The 22879-nt window shown below is 37.2% G+C and overlaps 3 protein-coding genes across 3 annotated transcripts; 1 reads left to right on the top strand and 2 right to left on the bottom strand.

Annotated features, from left to right (window-relative positions):
- Nucleotides 1-1329: 1329 nt before the first annotated feature.
- LOC129748335 (eclosion hormone-like) lies at nucleotides 1330-1993 on the top strand. The gene is made up of 2 exons (XM_055742899.1): nucleotides 1330-1472; nucleotides 1550-1993. The coding sequence occupies exons 1-2, from the start codon at nucleotides 1382-1384 to the stop codon at nucleotides 1732-1734; spliced, it is 276 nt and encodes a 91-aa protein (XP_055598874.1). The 5' UTR covers nucleotides 1330-1381; the 3' UTR covers nucleotides 1735-1993.
- Nucleotides 1994-14235: 12242 nt separating this feature from the next.
- LOC129742864 (uncharacterized protein K02A2.6-like) lies at nucleotides 14236-15556 on the bottom strand. Its single transcript, XM_055734808.1, has 2 exons — nucleotides 15315-15556; nucleotides 14236-15274 (listed from the first exon to the last, which is right to left on the bottom strand). Exons 1-2 carry the CDS (start codon nucleotides 15554-15556, stop codon nucleotides 14236-14238), a joined length of 1281 nt encoding a protein of 426 aa, XP_055590783.1.
- A 990-nt stretch (nucleotides 15557-16546) lies between these two features.
- Nucleotides 16547-17398, bottom strand: LOC129742863 (uncharacterized). Its single transcript, XM_055734807.1, has 2 exons — nucleotides 16735-17398; nucleotides 16547-16692 (listed from the first exon to the last, which is right to left on the bottom strand). The coding sequence occupies exons 1-2, from the start codon at nucleotides 17396-17398 to the stop codon at nucleotides 16547-16549; spliced, it is 810 nt and encodes a 269-aa protein (XP_055590782.1).
- Nucleotides 17399-22879: the final 5481 nt, after the last annotated feature.

Below are 22879 nucleotides of genomic sequence, written 5' to 3'. Positions count from 1 at the left end.
TGCTAATGCTATGCTAATGCTATGCTAATGCTATGCTAATGCTATGCTAATGCTATGCTAATGCTATGCTAATGCTATGCTAATGCTATGCTAATGCTATGCTAATGCTATGCTAATGCTATGCTAATGCTATGCTAATGCTATGCTAATGCTATGCTAATGCTATGCTAATGCTATGCTAATGCTATGCTAATGCTATGCTAATGCTATGCTAATGCTATGCTAATGCTATGCTAATGCTATGCTAATGCTATGCTAATGCTATGCTAATGCTATGCTAATGCTATGCTAATGCTATGCTAATGCTATGCTAATGCTATGCTAATGCTATGCTAATGCTATGCTAATGCTATGCTAATGCTATGCTAATGCTATGCTAATGCTATGCTAATGCTATGCTAATGCTATGCTAATGCTATGCTAATGCTATGCTAATGCTATGCTAATGCTATGCTAATGCTATGCTAATGCTATGCTAATGCTATGCTAATGCTATGCTAATGCTATGCTAATGCTATGCTAATGCTATGCTAATGCTATGCTAATGCTATGCTAATGCTATGCTAATGCTATGCTAATGCTATGCTAATGCTATGCTAATGCTATGCTAATGCTATGCTAATGCTATGCTAATGCTATGCTAATGCTATGCTAATGCTATGCTAATGCTATGCTAATGCTATGCTAATGCTATGCTAATGCTATGCTAATGCTATGCTAATGCTATGCTAATGCTATGCTAATGCTATGCTAATGCTATGCTAATGCTATGCTAATGCTATGCTAATGCTATGCTAATGCTATGCTAATGCTATGCTAATGCTATGCTAATGCTATGCTAATGCTATGCTAATGCTATGCTAATGCTATGCTAATGCTATGCTAATGCTATGCTAATGCTATGCTAATGCTATGCTAATGCTATGCTAATGCTATGCTAATGCTATGCTAATGCTATGCTAATGCTATGCTAATGCTATGCTAATGCTATGCTAATGCTATGCTAATGCTATGCTAATGCTATGCTAATGCTATGCTAATGCTATGCTAATGCTATGCTAATGCTATACTTATTCCAATAAAAAAAAATTCACAAAAACCAGATCAGTTATATTTAAATGAGAACATTGCTTTAATGCCAAAAATTGTACACCAATATACTAATCAAAATGGAGCAATACGAAACACAGTGGCATCTTAAGGAAATGAAACCGACAAACAAAAGTAATTTTTCCGGAAACGAAGGAAATTGGTCTGATTAGTTTCCTGTGAATGAAAGTATAAAAATGATGGCTTTCATAGCAGACGACATCATTGCTTGATACAGTTTCAACCAATTCAAAAGAAAGAAATCCATCCTAGAATAACTTATCATCTCAAAATGGTAGCTCTTAAACTAGTTCCAGTTGCAATTTTCGCCACCATGGTGGTCATTCTGCTAACCAACAGCGTAGAAGCGAACCCTCAGCTAGGTGAAATATTATCCAATTTCCAAATTACATGACGAAGTTCAAATTCGATTGTTTTTCTCCATTTTTCCATGCCTCAGATCTTCTCGGCGGATACGATATGATTGGAGTGTGCATCAACAATTGCGCCCAGTGCAAGAAGATGTTTGGAGAGTTCTTCGAGGGCCATCTGTGTGCCGAAGCCTGCATCCAGTTCAAGGGCAAGATGGTTCCGGACTGTGAGGATATCAACTCGATTGCCCCGTTCCTGACCAAACTGAACTGAAATCATTCATCATCATCATCGGCTCTTCGGCGTTCAACATACGGAAAATGCTGCTACCAAGTGGCTGGAATTCGACTCAAGTGACCACCTCTGTTCATTCGCTATCCACGTTTCGGTTTTTGGAAATGCAAATTCGAAATAGCTACCGTATTTGTTGCCGTCATCATCGGGTGGGTGCGTTTGTTTTGTTGTTGCTGTGTATTCAAACGTACAACTTGCTAAGGTAAACTCTCAAAAATTAAAGAAAATAAAGGAATCAGTGCTCGTTATAAAGATAAACAAAGTCGTTTCTTAGGGCACAGATAAAAAGATATGGCCCTGAGATTGAAAATCTAAAACTTGGAAATCTGAATCGTGCGTTCCCTAATGATACATGCGATTGTCTGTGATAAATCATATAGGAACTATCTTGAATGGAAAGAAAGGGATCATGTTTGCATAAGCCACCGGTCTAGTTTCGAAATGTTTTCAACGGAGCACCATAAGGTTGCCATATAGACTAGGAATAATAACAATCATGTTTATTTGCTCAACGTGAAGGTTTCTGATTTTTAAAAGCCTTTCTAATAAAATCTAAAACCCTTCACGTGCTCTTGAAGGCATGCCTTCTGTTTGTTTTCGAATGAGAATGAAAAATTGTATTGTGTGGTCTATCGATTTTCATTTTAAAAGTAAAGTTCGTGGTAGGAGTGATGAGAACAATTGCACGGCCGCGTTGCTGGTACTTCATTAAAATATCGACTTTTGACACAGACTGCTACCTAAATATTGAAACCTATCGCGAAGATAGTAACCAGTATCTCTGCAATTCTATTGAATTACAGAGAAAATTTCCATATCAACTACCTTACTTAGAAGTTATAGAAAAAACTAAATTACTTGTGATTAGAAGGTATGTTCCATATATTCGGCCGGCTGAAAACCGCCTAAAAATTGTTAAGCCAAACATACGGTTCACCGCATACCGCATTGAGCTAAGTATTTGGCCGAATAGGCCAAATATTTATTTTCAATACAGAAATGTCAAATCGTTCAAATAATTTTGGATATTTTTTTAAATATCCAGAAGTAATGTTGAAAAAGCTACACAATCACCATAAACTTAGGATTAGCCTAATGCTTAGGACTTAGGACTTAGGAATATATGCCAGTAGCGCTTCTCAAAGATACCATATTCGGCACAGTGTACATTTCAGCACATTATCGGCACAGATATTTGCGAAATAGGCATTGGATTTTGCAATCTCTTCTATGGGTGTAGTTATCGACGTTGAAGAAACAAAATTATGGGTTCAACAACAAATCTATGATATGGAAGAGTAAAATACGATTTTGCTATCGAGTCGGAGGAATTGCGTTGGGCAGAGCTAGCTGAACACACAGATATCGATAAGAAGAGTTTACTGAAATGTTGAAAATAGTATTGGAATTAAACTTTTTTTAATTTCAATGGATAAATCTTTGCACAGAAATTCGGTGTGCCAACGGGCAGTCCATTGAATCCGGTAATAGCGTAGTTTGCACTGGAGAGCATTGCGAATGCTGCGCTAGATGCTTTACTGGTACAGGATATCAATCCGGTACCGAAAAAAAGGGGTAACTTTGGCCATCAATAATTTTTTCCACATTATCATCAATAACTTAGTCTATAGTTAGAATATTTGAAAACTATTTTCTACGTTTGAAAACCTATTAGATTAGTGTTGAAATAATCAAATTTGGTTTGAATTTAAAATTGTTTTCTGTAAGTAAAAATTTAATTACAAAATCTTAAAATATATATTTTTTCCAAGGCTTGCAAAACAACTGCTCGGCTGATGATACCAAAAATATTTAGAATCAAGCGAGCGGTTTAATGTGAAAGAACAACTTTTATTCTTTGTAAATGTATTGTAATAGTGCTGTTTTTATAATCATTTAATGATAAATTTTTGATTTTAAAAAAGTAAGGACATTTTCCAAGAGTAAGCCCTTATTGGACAAATGGATAAGAATCCTACTAAATGATTAACTTTGAAGAAAAAATGAAATAGGAAATAGTGGAAGGGCTTAGGGGAATGTGTGAAGGAAAAATTTCATTTGTTTTTTAAAGTTTAAAGTTTAAACTTCAAAATACAAATGAAATTTAAAATTTAAACTTCAAAATACAAATGAAATTTTACCTTCACACATTCCCCTAAGCCCTTCCACTATTTCCTTTAAACTATTTAGCAATTATTAGAATTTTCGGCCCTAGATGTATGCAGCCTTTTTTGTTTTTTTCGATAATAAAAGTTTTAAAAAACGTTAAAAAGCAATGGGCTTGTGATATAGTTCAATTGGCAAGTCTGTTGTCTCCTGAGCCGATGTCCGCTTGTTCGAGCCCAAGAATAAACATCGAACACAGCTGTACCGGATAAGCTTTTCAATAACGATCCGCCAACTGCACCGATGATAAAGTCGCGAATGCCATAAAGATGGTAAAACGACTATAACCGAAACAAAACAAAGAAAAGATGAAATTCTAGGTAGAATAAATAAATTAGAATTTGTAAACAATTATGAAGGTGTTTTGTATCCTTTATTATCAAGAAAACTCGTTAAACCGTCAAAATATAGACTGATCAATGTAACCCCAAAGCATCGATTCCTGAACAGCGACGAAATCGATTTTTAAATCAAAATTAAAGTAGTCCAAAATTTTTTTGCAACCATGTTTCACGTTCATAGGTGTCACTTTAAAAATATGAAACATGCCGCATCCCCCTAAACAAAAAAATAATCGAAAAATAATGAAAAAAAGTGATCAATATTACCCCGGATTACGGTACTCGACAAGAGGTTCGTGGATGATGGTCTCGTGTGTGTAAAGGTGAATGAACAGCAGCTCATAATGGATATGTTCAACAGTATGCATCAACGGTTGAAATTTACATTGGACAAGAAGTAGATGGCAAAATTAAATGCCTGCACATGATCGTACGACGAGAGCAGCAAAGTTAAACAACGGAGTGGTTCCCGAAGGACGAGAAGGCCGATATTGGGATGTTGCATCTGTTAGTCCATTTTCACACAAATTGAACTCTATTGTTGTGGCACTAGTTGATAGAGCTTTAGAATAATTGAATGCTAGCTATAGAGAAGGAACTTGGAAAACTGTATAGAATATATTATAGATAAGCAACTACTCTCAACAACTAGTAACACAAACCATAAAAGAACGGACTCATAAAATGTACAATAGAGTGCCCCAAATGACCCGACTTTTGAAAAAGTTATGCGCTGAGGCTAAAATTGATCCTAGGCCTAGTACAAGATCTCATGCCAAATTTGGCCGAGATCAATGAGCCTGAAGTTTGTATGGGATTTTGAGACATTTTGTTCGGGAGAAACATGAACAACGAGTTTTTTTATAAATAACTTTGGTTCCTGTTGGTCGATTTCTTTCAAAACGGGTTTTCTTGAAGCCTAAATCATGAAAAATATTTCATCCGAAGACTGCATTTCTATAAGAGCTAAGATAAAAAAGTTATTAGGCTTCAAAAATGGGCGTTAAAAAACGGTGGTATTCATCACTGTTGATGAGGCGTAGGGGAGGAGCGGGCTATATGCGCCTATTAAGCAGAACACTGATTTAATCAAATATCACAACGAATATGTGTACAAAAACTATATACACGTGTGCGGGCATCTGTTATCTATACATTGGAGTAATTTTGATGTTAAAATTTTCTTCGGTTTCCAAGAAAACGATTTTATTATAAGTGTTGTCTAAAATGCTGAACCTCAAACCGTGCGGGCTAAATGCGCCTATTTATGTTTTATGAAAAATTTCTGTTTTCTTGGGCAATGTTTCCGAATAATTTCATTGAAACTGCTAGAAAGTAATAATTTCCGTACGACAAAGCTGAATTTTCATAAAAATCTATGTATATTATAATTTTATGGAATAAAACAAAAGTTAGGGTTGCCATACTATGGAGGCAGTTCATCCATGAGAAAAACTTTATCAAATCTGTTTTTAGATCTTCAATTCTTTCTAAAGATGTTGTTCAAAGCTTGGATTTGAAGGTTCAATGATAAAAATCATTTATTTATTCTATTCAACCTGTTATTTTAGGATGGAGGCATTTTACAAACATGATGGGGGCATACAAAAACACTTTATTATTCCACTATATAATCATTATTAAACCTCCACAAAAGCTGAAATATGTTTAATTTATTACGTTCATTTGAGTAAGAAACAAAAACCATCCTAGTTTTTGTTTTAAGCTTCTTTACGTATAATTTTTAAAAGTCGAAATATTACATCAAAATGTATCAAAACCTTGTACGAATTTTTAATTTTTTTTGAGTTTGTGAATTCATAAAATTCTTTCTTGCCTTATGTTCTAAGCGTATCACCCTCTAAATGCATTGGTCAGATAAGCTATCTAGTCAACCATTTCATCAAACAGCCGTAGGGTCATTTAACCCGATAGGCCCATTTTGGAAACCTTTCCCCTAAATATTTTAGACCGCCTCGACTCATTAACGATGATGAACACCATCCTTAAAAAAGTTAGCCCATTTTTGAAGCCTAATAACTTTTATGTCTCAACTCTAATCGAAATGCAGTCTTCGAATCAAATATTTTTCATGCAGCCTGCAGCGCATAACATTTCACAGGTTTAGAATTTCCCATACAAATTTGGGGCAGTCTAATGTACAACACTTTAAATTATAGTAAAATCAAACAATCCTAAAGTTACATTACAATTCCGTATTGTGTGGGTTTAGGTGAGAAGTTAGCCAAATATTTTAAACAATACGACATGATTATTGCCTTCAAATCCTTAAACAAAGTAAAGAACACATTTTCACGGAAACCAAATATAATATACCAAAAGAAAAAACAACAAATGTGGCTTACAACATAAAATGTGGAGGTTGTGAAAAATCTTACACTGGTGAAACTAGCCAATTTTTACATAAAAGATTAGAACAGCAAAAGAATGATGTAAAAAACAAAAAAGTTGGAGGCACAGGACTTGCTCAACATAAAATAGAGTACGGTCATGCTTTCGATTTAAAAAAACTCCAACATCTTAGAAAAAGTCTCAATGTACAACACTAGAATTTGAGCAGAAATGTCTCACATTAAAGTAAGAGGAGACAACGACATTTTTAACAAACAGAAATATTCAATTTATTTTAAATCAGCCTAAAACTTCATTTTACCCAAGATCAGAACAATGACTGATAAATGTAAACATAACATCACAAAAACAAACAACAGACAACAAACAGTAGTTAGACGATCGCTAGATAAAGTAAGTTTTTTTTTCTTTAGTTTTTATTTTTAATTTTTGCTCAAGAACCCTCCGCTCACCCCCTCCACCAAACAGCTCAATTGAGCTGCCTGGTGTGGGCTCCTTGGGGCAATAGACGAACTGGCAGCATATAATAATGATAATAGCAATAATAATTCAAGTTGTTAATTCAAATTCAAATAAATACTATTAATAACTAACTAAATGTCTATTGCCCATATAAAAAAGAAATTAAATAAAAAAAAAGAAGTGAGCAAAAATATATACAAAAAGTGCTTCCCAGTGGATTCGAAATCCTTTGAAGGGAAACATGATTTAATTGAATAGAAATTATGAACTAAATTTTATTGAAACTAAGCTCAATTTAATCTCATTATATCTATGAGAAAAAAAAATAAATGAATGTATTTACAAGAGTTTATAAAATGTTGATATTTACATACTAAATTATTCTAAATTTTGCTTTGTGGTGGAATTAAGTGTATATATACTCGTTTACTTTGCTTTTCAGGTAATTTTTCGTTTTTGTTTTAAATGATGCTCTATTTTGGATTTCTTTAAAATTTGTTGGAAGTTTATTGAAACAATGAGGGCCGCAAACGGAAAATCTAGTTTGTCCTAGGTTTGTTAATGCTCGATAGTACTGGAGATTATTCCGATTTCGGGTATTATGTAAATGGTTTGGAATAACAACGGTAAGATTATAGTGAGATGAAGAGTTAAACAAAATATTATGTACAAAAATAACTGTTTGTAATTCACAAAGTGCTCTGAGTGGTAAAATACCATGATCATCCCGGGAATATAATGATGATGTGGGAGACAACATTGGTAGAGAGAAAATAATTTTGACACATCTATTTTGAAGCGATTGTAGTGGACTTGGTAGGCTGTGGAAGAACAAAGCGGACGCGTTTTTTCTGACAGTAAAAACTGCAATTCCGAAAATTGAAAATTTTATGAAGTTTTCCAAGAAATCATCGAAGATCGAAGCTTTTATAGTAGTTTAAGTGGAAGGTTTTATACTGGCCGCTCGAAGAGTTTTCGACACCTGGAAGAAAAGGTCAAGTGTCAAACATCGGCCCCTCCGTAGGTGCAAGGAACGTTAGCTAAGGTTTTAACAGCAGATGAATCCATTTCTGTGCCCTGGATCGTTCGAGGTCAACATTTACTTTGCTTTGGTGAGCCCGTTCTAACTTTATATGTGAATTCTGCTTATATTTATTTCGTTAATCTAAAAATGGTTCCCTCGTTATCACCGAGGAACACTGCTTCAGATTGAACGCGATTGGTTTTTGTAGTTTTTTTTAGTGAGTTTGTGCAAGTTTTAGAAGATATAAATTGTAAAAGCTACTTGATAACGTTAAATTGAGTGTGTGATTTTATTCACAATGTAGAAAAAATGGTACATTCAGAATAATCTGAAAATTTCATTTCCGGAATTTGGTCTCATGTTAGCGTTACGCCTGAGAAAGTTTCAACAGGATAGGACTCAGGAGGGAATCCAATTGATCTATCGGTCAAGTTATCTTCATCACCAAATTCCCAAAAAAGCTTAGAACACTTTTATTCAAATCATGAATAGGTACCTTATGAAATTTCAATATGAGGGTTTTTTCTTTTTAATCTTGTGTAGTAATCCATTCATCTCATTTTTCTTCTCTCCAATCTGTTTTTTTTTTTAAATTTAGTACAAAATGAAATACATATTAAATCAAGAACAGTTATTCAAAAAATAAATTTTCAGTAGAGAAATGAATCCAACTTAGATGAAATTTCAGGGACTAGATATGGGAAAATTGATGTTGAAAAACATGCGAAAAAAATTCGCAAAAATAAGGCGGTGCCAAACACCGAATTTGGTTGGATATCCAAATACGGCAAACGCATCATTTCTCATCATAACTGACAACCCGTGCAGTATATGAGAAGGCAATGCAAATCTTGCCGTGCCTAAAATATCCAAATTTGAGTCCAACTACCATAAGATGAAAAGATGGGAATAGATATAGACCAAGAAAAATGATTATGATCACATGGGAGAACTATTCCCTTCATTCCGATAGACATCGACACTCAACCAGTATAATATTCATACGCCAGGTTGGTCTCCTGTAGTAGAATGTTAATACATGGGCCCCGGAGAGGCGCAAGATGTGGGTTCAAGTCTCACCGGGAGACAAGGCGAATTTTTTTCGCATGTTTTTCAACATCAATTTTCCCATATCTAGTCCCTGAAATTTCATCTAAGTTGGATTCATTTCTCTACAAAAAAAGTTTCGCTGACTGAATGTTTGAGTCAAGACCCATCTTTGGGTCACAGTTTAAAAATAAATTTTCATTTTAGGTATGTACATAAATAAGGAAAAATAGTAAGAATTTTGTAATAAACTTCAATACATACATACATTCTCGTTTTTTCGGAGCTTAATAAATGTTTTTGAAGATCGTTTTTATTGTATGTTTGTTTAAAAACTCATTATATTAAATTTCACAATACCATTTTAAATTGTTCAAGATTTTTGTATAAAAGCCTCATTAGAGCTAGGAGTTTCAGTAGGAAACTATAGGAGCGTAGGAGGTGTAGGACAAATTCATCACCCGTAATGCTGGCCTAGCATCTCCCAGGGTTTGCTTTCCCCAACTTAACCATTATTAACCTCCCCACGTTTATGGGTGGATCGTAGAGATCTCTGCATCTACCGTTGAAATAAACGTGAGTCACTTAAAGCGGCTAATGTACCCTTCCCTCTCCCTACACAGTCCGCAGGGTTCGGCCAGGGCACCTTCAACATTCTGTGGAAGCAAGTTTTTCAATTTAAGAGATTTTATAGTCTTAGGCAACGAATTGGAAGACTTTGCTTCTTTTGAAATTTCAAGTCAGGAAGTGTAACATCTTCTAGAAATAAAGGTGGTGCGATTCTCAAAGCTTGTTACATCATAAAACGGAGAGTTGACGAGTAGCGCCAACCGAAGTTTTAGGCGACTGTTTATGCGAATGCGAATGCGAATGCGAATCTATTTTGAAGCGATTGTAGTTTTTTTTATTCTTGATTGACAAGCTCGTCCCCAGACAATTATCATGTATTGCAACAATGAATGCACGCATGCGTAATAAGATTGTAGAATACTCCTTCTCGTTACAAAATGCCTAACTCTTTTCATTACTCCACAAAATGTGGAAACTTTCCGTTCGAGATTGTTGATGTGATCACTCCAGGTGAGCTTTGAATCTAAGGTTAAACCTAAATATTTGAAACGTTCAACTTTTTCTATTTCATGGTTATTAGACATTACCCAAGTAACACATAAAATTCAGATTGGTTTTATAATTTTTGAACGCTAGTTTATAAAGGTCGTATAATATCTATTATTGGTTTAAAAATCATTTAATAATAACCTTTTTACAACTAGTCTCTAGGACATCTACACGCCCATTATATATCCAACTTATATAACAACATTAAACTTTTGAGATTTGATTTTTATTAGGCACTGTGAGTGTCCTATAAAACATTTTTGTATTTGAAAAGATAGAGGATTTGAAAATGTTTAATTATACCTTCCTATGAATCTGTTCAGATTTATAAAAGCCCTTTCAAACCAATTCCTAGTATTCGTGTTCTTATACGGTCATTACAAGTGGCTTAGGTTTTAAACATGCAAATAAATAACTTTTTGTGGCGTCTATAAACCGTTTATAAGAAACTAAAACTTCTATACGCTGTAAAAGTTTTATAAAAGTTATTCGGTCGAATAATTGGCTTACAACAGTCCGTCGTCTCTCAATCGACCATAATGTCAACAATGGAAGGTGAATTTATAAATGACATCTTTCTATTTAAGAGATTAACCCTTATCCCCTAACCCACGCATTATAAATTTGGATATCCTTATTGCTGAGATAATATTTTAAAATTTATTTACAAACCAAAAGATGATTCAATAGTTGAAAGTAATATTTATTCGATCTATTTAATCGGTTTTTACTGTTTAAAAGAACGATTTACAGCAGGCCCACAATTTTTCCCAAATTTTCTCATGCCTATATGCGGTAAATTTGAAAGCGCAAGTAAATTAATAACAGGTATTGAGCATTCCGGCTTAGAAAATAGCATTGAATTACCTAAAGAATTAAGATATCCTTTGTGCTTTGTTTTTTTTTTCATTTTTGATTTGAATAAGATTCAATTGTTTTTTAAATTATTATTGAAAACCCACATATGCGGTGCACATATGCGGTGACGACGCGAAAACTGCAAGTTTTTGTGAATCGGTGCCTGCGGAACATCATCCGCGCTTGGTGGCCTGGCAACTTTATCTCAAACGTTGAACTTCATCGCCGGTGTCATCAAAAGGCGCTAGAAATCGAGATTCGGGAACGTAAGTGGAGATGGATTGGGCACACGCTGCGAAGAGATGAAAACGAGATTTGCAGAGAGGCGCTTGACTGGAATCCAGACGGGCATCGAAGAAGAGGCAGGCCCAAAAGCTCGTGGCGGCGAAGTCTAGCCGCTGAAATCCGCACAGTTGACGAGAACCTTGGCTGGCAGCAAGTGAAGACGCTGGCTCCGGATCGCCAGCAGTGGAGATCTTTTATCTCAGCCCTATGCGCCGGTCAATCGGCGCTGGACCCTTAGGTAGGTAGGTATTGAAAACCCAATTCCGGAGCAGAATTATTTGTAGATGAAAAAAATATAATAAATAGGTTTTATAAGCGAAATTCACACAGAACTCTGAAAGTTGACTTGGATTGGCAAGGTTTTATTATTTGCTCTGCAGAACCAACTGCAGAAGGGCCTTTTTGTGCTACTAAGCGTTGTATTGCAGTTTTATAGATCCTTACATAACCGGACGAGGTTTTATAGCTTTAATTTATAGTTGGTATGGAGTCCCTTATAAAACCTAAATTGTTACTTGGGTAAGCTCCTATGCTGTGGTATCTTTTTCTTGCTAGAATGAAAAATCATAAGTTTGGTTTTGTTTGGATAAAGCGAAAGGAGGATCGACTGGCAAAAGTTGTTAAGTAATATTAGATCGTTTTCCATCGAATTAATAATTGCATTAACATCAGCAGACGGGTAAAAAAGAGCAGTATCATCTGCGAATAACCTTGTGATTCCTTTCAACCGTATGTGTTCTATATCGTTAATGTTGTATAATAAACTAGTTCACTTTTCGGCTTTTTTCGCTGATCACAACGCCACTTACAGGGTTTGATCCTCATTCATTTTCAAGAACTCTGGCTGAATTTGAGCTCATTTAAGTAAGTTTCCAGCGTGCGCTAGAAGTTTTATTGAAAAAAGTCCATTTTTCCGGAAAATATTCGTAGATGTGTTCTAGCAAGCTGTTGTTAATATAAAATGATAATTTTATAGTGCTCGGTGATTGGTATGACAAGCATTCGTATGGACCTGTTTTAGATAATTGACTAAATCAAACCGAAAAAATTTAAAAATTCATAAACTACCAACTTTTACAGAAAATTTATTTACAAGTTAAGAGCTTAAAATCAGTAGTAAATAGAAAAAAAATATTTTCGATATAAACTTTTCATAAAAAGATAGCCTTATTTATAACCTTTAATTTGATGTATAACACTTAATTATCGCAACAGTACAAGCAAAGATATTCAAACATTCACATCACATTCTTTGAATCATAATGTTTTCTCCATTCAAGTTTTAGCATCGTGCAACCTGCAAAACGTGGCATCAAGAGGACTTGCTTACAACTTGATCAAAGCGCGCGCTTTTTTTAACTCCTGGCCCCGTCATGGGGTACTTGATTGAATAAAATATCCTTTCTTGTGCACAAGTTGGTGTGGAGCAAACTTGAATGAAAAATATTTTATCAAATCAAATTTGTTGCATAGATAACTTTGCTAGCACTCTTGCGATCATTAAGTGTTATACATCAAATTAAAGGTTATAAATAAGCCTATCTTAAGTTTAACAAATTTGTTGGAACCTGCAAAGCGATAAGATTTATACTTTGAAAAGTAAGAAAAATTTAATTTGGTTTAAAACTTCTTTAAAAAATCGTTAAATGAGGTAAAGTAAACAAATAGAAAATTTCTAGAAGTTTTTTCGCAGAATTAAAAATTACCTGAAAACTTGAAAACAATTTATAATTGAATCAAAATTTATTTATTTTAAAATGTTATGTTTTGTTTTAAAGTTTTGAAAATAAAATACAGACCTTCCGCAAATAATTTTAACCTATCAAGAAAAGGTATTTTGATAACAAAAGCTGACAGAAAAGTTGCAAATTTGGATTAAGGGCACTCAAATTAGTCAAAATTACTTTTTAAATTCATTGCTCCTCGGAAAATATAAATTTTGTGGCCTTGTGTAATTTATGATTTATGATGAAAATCAAGAAACACAAAATCAAACTGAGACTAATGTTGGTTTCTAACAGAATATTTCATATCAGCATAAATCTTGTAAAGACATCAATGATTTTTTCAAGTCAGAATTTTAAGTTATAAGGTAATTGTTGTAGATCTCAGAAGTTGAATAGCATGACATAAAAGACGCAAATTACTTATGACAACGTTTATTCTAAGATCGACGTAAAAACTAGAGTAGTAGGTAGTAGCTTGGTGCGCAATACAATAAGTAATCCAATACCGGATATCCAGGCGGGATTTATAATAAGCCTAAGCGTCACAACTTCGCACGGTTGTGCACTTTATTGCAGTTCCAAGGGGTCCAACACCTCCCCCTTTATTGTAGAAGTACGGGTTGTACCTCTCCGGCATCCGGCGGATACGAGTTGACCGCCGAAGAATGCTTGATGGCCTCGTTCGTTGTCGGTGTTGTGGTGGAATCGTAGCCGATGGTGCTGTTTGTCGAACCTCAGGTGTTGCTGGATCTTCGCCGAGATCGAAGTCTTGGAGCAGGATGTGCAGAGGCAGCTTGACCTCCGATGCAGCTTTTTCCGGGTATTCCTCGACTTTTGAGTCCCCCCGAGCACGGAGTTGGTTTGCATGTGACTTGATGAGCTGCTTCTTTTCTTCCAGCCAGACGTTTTAGTTAACAGTACCGATGCGTTCAATAATGGTGCCAATCAGCCAGACGAGCTTTCCTTGAATCAAAATGCTGGCGTAGACAGGGTCTCCTTTCTCGAACTGTCGCTTTTGTGCCCCGTGCCTTCGGTTAAACTGCTCTTCTTGGAGTTGGTTTCGCTCAAGTGGTGTTGTTCACTCTGAACCTGGCTTGAGCAAGTCCAGAGTTGTACGGTGTTTCCTCCCCATCAAAATTTCAGCAGGCGACAGACCATTAGGTGCTGACTTGTTGGGAGTAGCACGATAGGCAGCCAAAAATATTTGCAGTGATCGTGTGATGGAGTTGTGTGTTTCAGGCATAATCTTCCTCAGGCTCCGCTTAAGTGTGTCCACAAACCGTTCAGCTTGGCCGTTTGATTGTGGATGATACGGCGCAGTTCGAATGTGCAAAATGCCCAGGGAGTCGCACAGTTCTTTAAAAAGGCTACTGGAGAACTGCGTTCCGTTGTCGCTCACGATGGTTTCTGGTAGGCCATAGCGTGCGAATGTTTCCACAAGCAACTCAGTAGTCACTTTGGCGGAGATCGATGAAGTTCGAAGGATTTCAGGCCATTTGCTATAGGAGTCGATGATCACCAAAAAGTAATGACCTTCAACTGGGCCCGCGTAATCTATGTGGAGCCGTTGCCAAGGACGACTTGATTTGGGCCAGGATGACAGCAAAGTTTTAGTAGGAGCCTTCGCGACAGCAGCGCAAGCTCGGCAGGATCGTACGAAGTCTTCGACATCTTGGTCTACTCCAGGCCAGTAGACGTAACTACGCATCACCGCTTTCATTCTATCTTGTCCCGGATGACCATGGTGGAGAGCCTTGAGAACCTGTTGATGATAAATATGCGGAACAACAACTCGATCTGCTAGCATGAGGCACTCGCGAACCACAGATAGTGCATCTCTGCGAGCGTAGAATGGACGAATAGAATCTTCAACCTGCTTCACTGACTTGGGCCACGATGACTGGACGAATTTGATGACTGTTTGAAGAGTTTTGTCCTTGATTGTAGCCGCTTGTAGATGCTTGAAGTTGATTGGTAAAACGTTTATTGCCGCATCGATCGTAGCAGTAATTTCTCCCTCTAGATGAACGGAAGCAATCACGAAATCCTCTTCCGGTTTGATTTTGGTATCAATGAGCCGGGAAAGCACGTCAGCATAGCCGAAGTCATCAGTTGTGCTTTATTTCGAAGTCGTACGACAGAAGAATGAGCGCCCACCGTTGTAGGCGATTGGTGGTGTGCACAGGAATTCCTTTTTTTGAACCGAATACGGCGAGCAGAGGCTTGTGGTCGGTGTGCAGGGTGAATTTTCTACCGTAAATGAAGCGGTGGAATTTGGTGACTCCGAATATTAGCGCCAACGCCTCCTTTTCCACTTGACCGTACCCTTGCTCGGCCTTGGTGAGTGATCGAGATGCATGACACACGACTTTCACTGACCCATCGTTGTATTTATGCATTAAACAAGCGCCTACGCCGTAGTTGGATGCATCTGCAGCAACAATGGTCTCCACAGCAGGATCGTAGTGAGCAAGCAGTAAATCAGAACGTAGAAGGATCTTGAACTGCTCGAAAGAATTCTGACATTTTTCGTCCTAGTGCCATTTGGTGTCTTTGCGCAGAAGGGCATCGAGTGGATGGCGAAGATCGTGCATGTTGCGAACGAATTTCCCATAAAAATTGATGGCACCAAGGAAAGAACGCAAACTGCTGACGTCATGCGGGGGTGGCATGCTACAAATTGCTGCAGTCTTTTCCGGATCAGGCTTGATTCCTCGCATGTTGATGATGAAGCCAACGTAGTGTATCTCCGACATGAAAAAGGAGCATTTCTCGATCCGCAGGGTAAATCCCCACTCCTGAATGCGCTCCAGAGCCTTGAGAAGGTGAGAACGATGTTCTTCCGGTGTCCGGCCGTGGACAAGCACATCGTCGAGGTAAGTTTCAACCCCCTCGAGTCCTGCAACCATTGCGTCGACGATATTCTGGAAGGTCCCAGGAGCTGACTTCACACCCGGTGGCAAACGATTAAATTCAAAAAGGCCACGATGTGTGTTGATGGTGAGAAATTTTCGCGATTCCTTCTCCACAGGACCTGCAGGTAGGCGTCTGACAGGTCAATGTGCGAAAAAATATTGCTCCCCGAAAGCTTGGCGAAAATCTCTTCAGGAAGTGGCAGCGGATGATGGTTGGGCTGAATGGCACTGTTCAGGCCGGTGGAATAGTCTGCACACACACGTATTTTGCGCGGCTCGCCATTGACCGACTTCTTCTTAACTGCGACTATAGGTGCAGCTCAATCCGAAAACTCCACAGGCGAGATGATGCCCAACGACTCTAGGCGATTTAGCTCGAGCTCGATCGACTGCAATGCGGCAAACGGCACAGGTCTTTTGGCTCGAAAAACTGGCTGAACGTCTGGCATGAGATACAGCTTTGCTTCTGTTTTATTACAGCAACCCAACGAATCGGTGAACAGATTCGGAAACGATACACGCAAACTCTGCACGTCCTCCAGGCAGCGATGAACTTATGCGGTGGCAAACCATGCTCAGGGGGACGTCCCACAAGTTGAAGAGTTCGATGAAGTCGAGGCCTAAAAGATCGAGACCGTGAATATTGGTAACAAACAATTTACCTGAGCGTTGAACTCCTCTGAGCGAAACGTCGCAATCGATTTCTGCCACTAAGTCCAGGGGTTGCCCCGAAGCTGTACGAGCATGCTGCGATGGTGGTTTCTTGGTAGGACGTCCTATGCGATTCCACCTAGCCTCCGAGATGACGGTGATGTCGGAAGCGCAGTCTAACTGGAGCTCCAGTGGGACGTTATTGATGACCACTGATACATACTTCCTTCGATGATGAACAGCAACATGCTTGACGGAGTAGATGCCTTTGGTTTGCACTGGGGGCTGTCTCAACCTCCTTTTCTTACCAGGATTGGACGACACACACTGGCAGTACCCCTCCTTGTGACCGACTCGTTGGCAGTCCTTGCAGCGATGATCCTGGTACGAACACCCACGGACAAAATGCATTTGTCCGCATTTCCAGCACGGTGTCCTGGGCTTATCACAACTGTTTTTGAATGGTTGTTTGTTTTGGTTGTGATGATGGGGCGATGGGGCTTTCGATGAGTGCTTGAAGGTGTTCATTTTCTTAGAGCTGTCAGCCTTGTGAGTGATTGCGTTCACCGAAGCACTCTCGCTCGGGGACAACTTGGTGGGGTTTTCCAGGATCGAGGTGTCTCTCCGGAGACTGAGAATCCGATGGCACTCGGCAGTAAGGTCAGACAACGTCATCTTTTTACTACCTTCAGTTTAGCCAGCAGTGATGTTCGTATTTCGGCGTCTTGCTTAGCGTGGAGGCCACAAACAAATATGAGGCACTTGAATCATCAATCGAACAAGCCGCTACACCGAAATCTTCACAGAAGCGATTAACTTTACCTGAATAGGCTAGGAAGTCATCAGATGCACTTTTGCTGAGCGTGAGACAGCGATATCGCTTGCAAAAAGTTGATGTATGTGCGCCGAATAACTCCATGAGTTTTTTCACTGTGTCGTCGAAATAACACTCCCTTGGTAGCTTGGGCAAGATGTGATTTGTATACTCCGTGTGGTTTTTGTCGCTCAGTTTACGGAGCAACAAACGAACTTTAGCTGCATCGTCCAAGCTTGCTGCATCGGCCCGAAATGCATCCTCATGACGGCTAAACCAATTATCGAAAGTGAGGTTAGACTCCGGATCAAAGTGGAATTCTGTGATGGATTTTGCCAAAGATTCCATCCTGGCATCGGTGGCCACAGGTCCTCCGACAGGGGTGATTGTTGCTGCTGAAGCCGTCGCATTCCGCGACAATGCCAGCTCGGTGAGGAGTTTTTGCTGGGTGTCCATCAGGGTGACGAACATTTTCTTGAATTCCTCATCCATCGTTTAGCACGGAATGTTATTATTGGTGAATTATCACTGAACGTAGGATTCAATTCACACTCCTCGTCGCCAAAATGTTGTAGATCTCAGAAGTTGAATAGCATGACATAAAAGACGCAAATTACTTATGACAACGTTTATTCTAAGATCGACGTAAAAACTAGAGTAGTAGGTAGTAGCTTGGCGCGCAATACAATAAGTAATCCAATACCGGATATCCAGACGGGATTTATAATAAGCCTAAGCGTCACAACTTCGCAGGGTTGTGCACTTTATTGCAGTTCCAAGGGGTCTAACAGTAATGTATATAAGATATTAGGTTTGTTTTTGCTAATTCTGTTGACCACGGTGGGAGGTAAACACCTGTTATATGATTTTCAACTTGCGATGTATTTAATAAGTATTTGATCATTAATTTTTAAATAAAAAGGGTTCGTTTCATACTGTTTTGTAAATTTACACTTCCTTATAAAAACCCATAGTAAATACGGGGTATGGTTTCTATATGTCAAATTTAGGGTTTCAATACAAAAGGTGTTAATTGAATTGCAAATCAAAATTTGCGAAATAAGTTTCAATTCGTGAACGTCATATAGTGCGGTAAAATGAAATGTCTCAAGCCTAGGGTGACTTAAGAGTAGGGTAAATGATCTTGAGCGGAACTAGTCAAAATCTGATCTTGAGCGGAACCATTTACTTTTCCTAAGATTTAGGCAATGATTGTTTATGAATCTTATCAAATTGTTGAAAAAACACTTTTTCAAGATCTTTTCATACAAGCATTGACATTTTTTCTAAAATTTATTAACTGAAATTATGTTATTAAAAGATTTATAAACATATCCATTTCTACTGCAATTTTCATCAATCTACGCTGACTTTGAACGTCAATTTTTGTCACCCTTGACCGTTGTAAACTGATTCTCAATGAATAAAAAGGTAGAAAAATTCATAAAAAAGCATTATTCAGGTTTTTGTAACAAGTTTTCTATCAAAATATCAATTAATGGCGCAGTTTTTAAAAGTAAAATATGATCTTGAGTGGAACCATCTTTGATCTTGAGCGGAACTACTAGCTTCCGAAATAAACCGCTAGGTGCGCTGCCTTATGCCTAATGTCTTACACGTGGGTTTTACCCCTGAATGTATGCAGCACCTTTGAATATTTCTTATTATATCAGCTTTAGGGAATGAAAAGATGTAAAATTAAGTTCGAATAGAACAAAAACTAATTAATTGGTGCCACAGCGTACCAATCCAGGCACACAAAAAGTTTAATTTTTTGGGATACAAAAAATGTGTTCTTGATTCTTTTTTTCAGAGGGACGATGGGAGGAGGAAGGCTTTCATACATATTTTTTGGCATAATTCGAGTACTAATGCAGCCAATAAAGTTAAGTCATTATTTCAGAATAAGAATCACTCTTCATTGCCATTACTATTCGTACTTTAAGAAGTAGCTTTCTTTTTAAAGAGGTTGTTTTCAATGTTCAAAATCCAATTGAAAACAATATACTATCTAATAAACAAAAATTCCAATTTGTTTTTACACACATTCCTTCAGTTTTACAAAGTGTAGCAAAGCACACCGGGTTAGCAATTCTATGATACTCCACGATTCAATTGGTGGCCTGATATTGAAAACCTATCCGATTCCCTTGTGTTTGACTTTACACTTGAGCTCAAACTGGAAAAAGGTATGAGAAATAATTGTTTTATCAATTGAGCTAAATAATTTATGATTCCATAAATTTTTAATATAAATAAATATAAACGTGATTCATAAGAAACTGGAATTTATTATAAAATTTATTCTATCAATTTTACAGAATTTTACAGAGTTTTGAGGAAACTTTTATCACAGCATCTGTGTCACAGAACTCGATATTTTCAAATATTTACAGATTTCACAGAATTTTTGAATTTCGAATGGATTTTCATATTTATAATTTTTTGTGTTTATAAAAAATTTAAGTTTCTTACTTTGAATTAGAAAAGTATGAAAAGATTTTCAACCTAAACTGATTTTTCCCAACTAAAATTTAAAAGAAAAAGTATGAAAAGATTTTCAACGTAAACTGATTTTTCCCAACTAAAATATGAAAATGACCCAATTTATCATGAGTTTCCAATAAAGTAAAGGAATTAAGGGAATAAGAAATAAAAAAAAAAATTTCTCAAAACCTTGATGTTGAGCAATGTACAGTTTTTTTTTACAAAATCTGTAATTTAAGGCATCTTTTTTTGTATTACTGACTTCGTCGAACGACAAAAGTCGTTCGGGGCAATATGACCTTAAACACGCACATTCAAAAAAATCAATCAAATATACTTACGAATTGAATTTTTTAGATAAAAATAAAATAAAATTTGAGTTTAGAGAATCGATTCCTTCAAAATAGGATACAGTGAATCAAAGTGAAAATTAGACTTTTTTTAAAGCAAGAAATAAATTTGAACGGATATTTTGAGAACAACTTTAGAACGCAAAGTTTCTGTTTTTTACGGAAAAACATTAATTTTTGAACTTTAAAATCTTCAAAGATGAAATTTAATTGAAGTTTTCACAGTTACACAAGTATTAGGAATAAGAGCTATTAAAGATGTTGACAGAAGAAAATGGTTCCGCTCAAGATCATATTTTAGTTCCGCTCAAGATCAGCGTGGTTCCGCTCAAGATCAGAATTCTTACTTCAGTAAAACAGTTCTAGAGTTATAAGGATTTACTCTAAAATATTTTAAAAATCATCATTAGAAAGCAGAAACCCAGATCTATTCGCTGAACTGAAAAAAAATTTGTTCGGATCTAACCCAAAGCCATACCGCTTGATCAACTGTTCTGAGTTGCGTCGAATTGAGCCAATTAGTTCCGCTCAAGATCATTTACCCTAAATCCCGGCGGAGGCGAGCCAAATTTCTGACTTGCTTGTTCACATTTATTTCTAACGCCTTTTAAGGTCAAGTAATTTTCCGATACTGCGGTAAAAATTTTCCTTGGAAAAAATCTCCATGGGGCGGGTTAAACCCCTAAAACACCCCCCATTCGCACGGCCTTGGTTCGATAACATTCGGTTCCATATTTTCAAGTCTGAGGTTACTTTTTTCATAATTATTTGAAAAATAAAGGAGAATCGATGGTAAAATCAGCCAATGGTGGTGTGATGACTCAAAAAGTCTTTATTTGATTTCTCGGAAAAATCACACTAGATAAACCTAATGTTGTCAAAAATTGTCTAGTCCGAATTTTTTTTTCTTTTTTTTACAAAATGTAGGGGGAATTAGGGGTTGAAAAGGCACTTAAGTAACCTCGTGCGTCGTTGAAAACTTTTTCCAAACGAAGTTTTTACTAGGGGAAAGAATGTTTTCATTGATTTGGTTCGTAAAGGAGCGAAAATATTGAATTTCTTCGCGGTTTATACACTTTTTCTTCATTGCGATTTGGCTCAAATATCAATAAAAAACTGAAGCAAAATTTTTCAGAGCCTTACATTGAGTAATGTTCAAGATTTACTTTAACTATGTCAACCATCGTGAAAGTTTAACCAATTCAACTTTAATGAATGTCTTATTTTTATATTTTTTTAAATTTAAAAATCGATAAGGATGCCCATCATAAACATGTCTTTCTGTGATGTTTAAAAACAAGTTAGATGAAGAAGCCGGGCTAAAATCTTTCGTTGTAAATAATTTTTTTACCATATTTACATCATACAGATTTATTCGTTTCACTTACTTCTGTGAAGAACATGCTTTTCCTAATTTATTTATTTCAAAGTATTTTCTAAAATGTTAATCAAAATTATTTTTACTCTGAATAATGTTCCTTCGAAATTGGCATGACAGCAAATCAAGCCGCAATCAGGGCTAAAAATCACATTCCATTCCGCTCCATTCGAGCCCGTAAGAGTCTATTTTCCCAAGTTTATTTTTCCGGTGTAAACATCCACCCACCCTTTGCAATTGCTAGGCATTGCATTGCACAGATGTAGTAACTTTGAACCTGAACGGGGAGGTTGGAATCGATTCAAGATTTCGCAACACTCATTGAACGCGATCTTCCATGGTACAGAGAGAATTGAAATAGCCTTTGATCTGGGGCCCTGGACAGCAATATAAATAATATATCGTAAAAGCCTCGTCGCTCCTGCCCTAAGCTCTTGTTGGCGGGAAAAGGGGTTTTGGTCCACCTTCCATGGAAAAAAGTGTGCTCTCATGGTCGTTCAAGATGCTCCAGCGAAGATTCGTTTGGACATATCGCACTCGCGCGCAGGTTCAACACACTGACTAAACCAATATGTTCAGCGAACATCCGAGAAATCGTAACAAATCTGGGAATGTATGTAGAACTTATGGGAAATTGATCTTTGGAGGCGCGTGCACTGGACCGTACATATCTTCTCTCGGTATGCCCGTTGAAGACTGTTGAAGTTGTTTCTCATAGCCAATATATGCAGCCTTTCCTCCTTCCCTTGCAATTCGTTTTACAAAATGCCCGCAGATTATGAGATGAGCAAAGCAACACAACAACCGAACAGCAACAACAGGTCGAATAAACGCGAACGGACAACACGCTTCAGCAAACAACTCCTCGAGAAGGCGCTCGACTCCAAAACGGAATCAATGTTAAAAGGTTGTTCTACATTTATAATTTAAATGTAACGTTTCCCAACAAATTGCTCTGACACGGTGAATATGATGCGGCGGCGTGGAGCTTTTTTTTCCTTCGTTGGACAGCCAGCAAACATATTCGAAGCAGCATAACAACTGCTCTGAGCTCATGATGGGAGCAATATTTACTCCTATATGTAGGCATGTTCCTGGGACGCGATGTGGTGAGAACATTAAATAGG

Source organism: Uranotaenia lowii, chromosome 2, assembly GCF_029784155.1.
Source record: "Uranotaenia lowii strain MFRU-FL chromosome 2, ASM2978415v1, whole genome shotgun sequence".
In the NCBI taxonomy this organism is placed as follows: Eukaryota; Metazoa; Arthropoda; class Insecta; order Diptera; family Culicidae; genus Uranotaenia; species Uranotaenia lowii.
The sequence above is the reverse complement of the archived record's forward strand: the minus strand, read 5'-3'. Positions and strand labels throughout refer to the sequence as shown.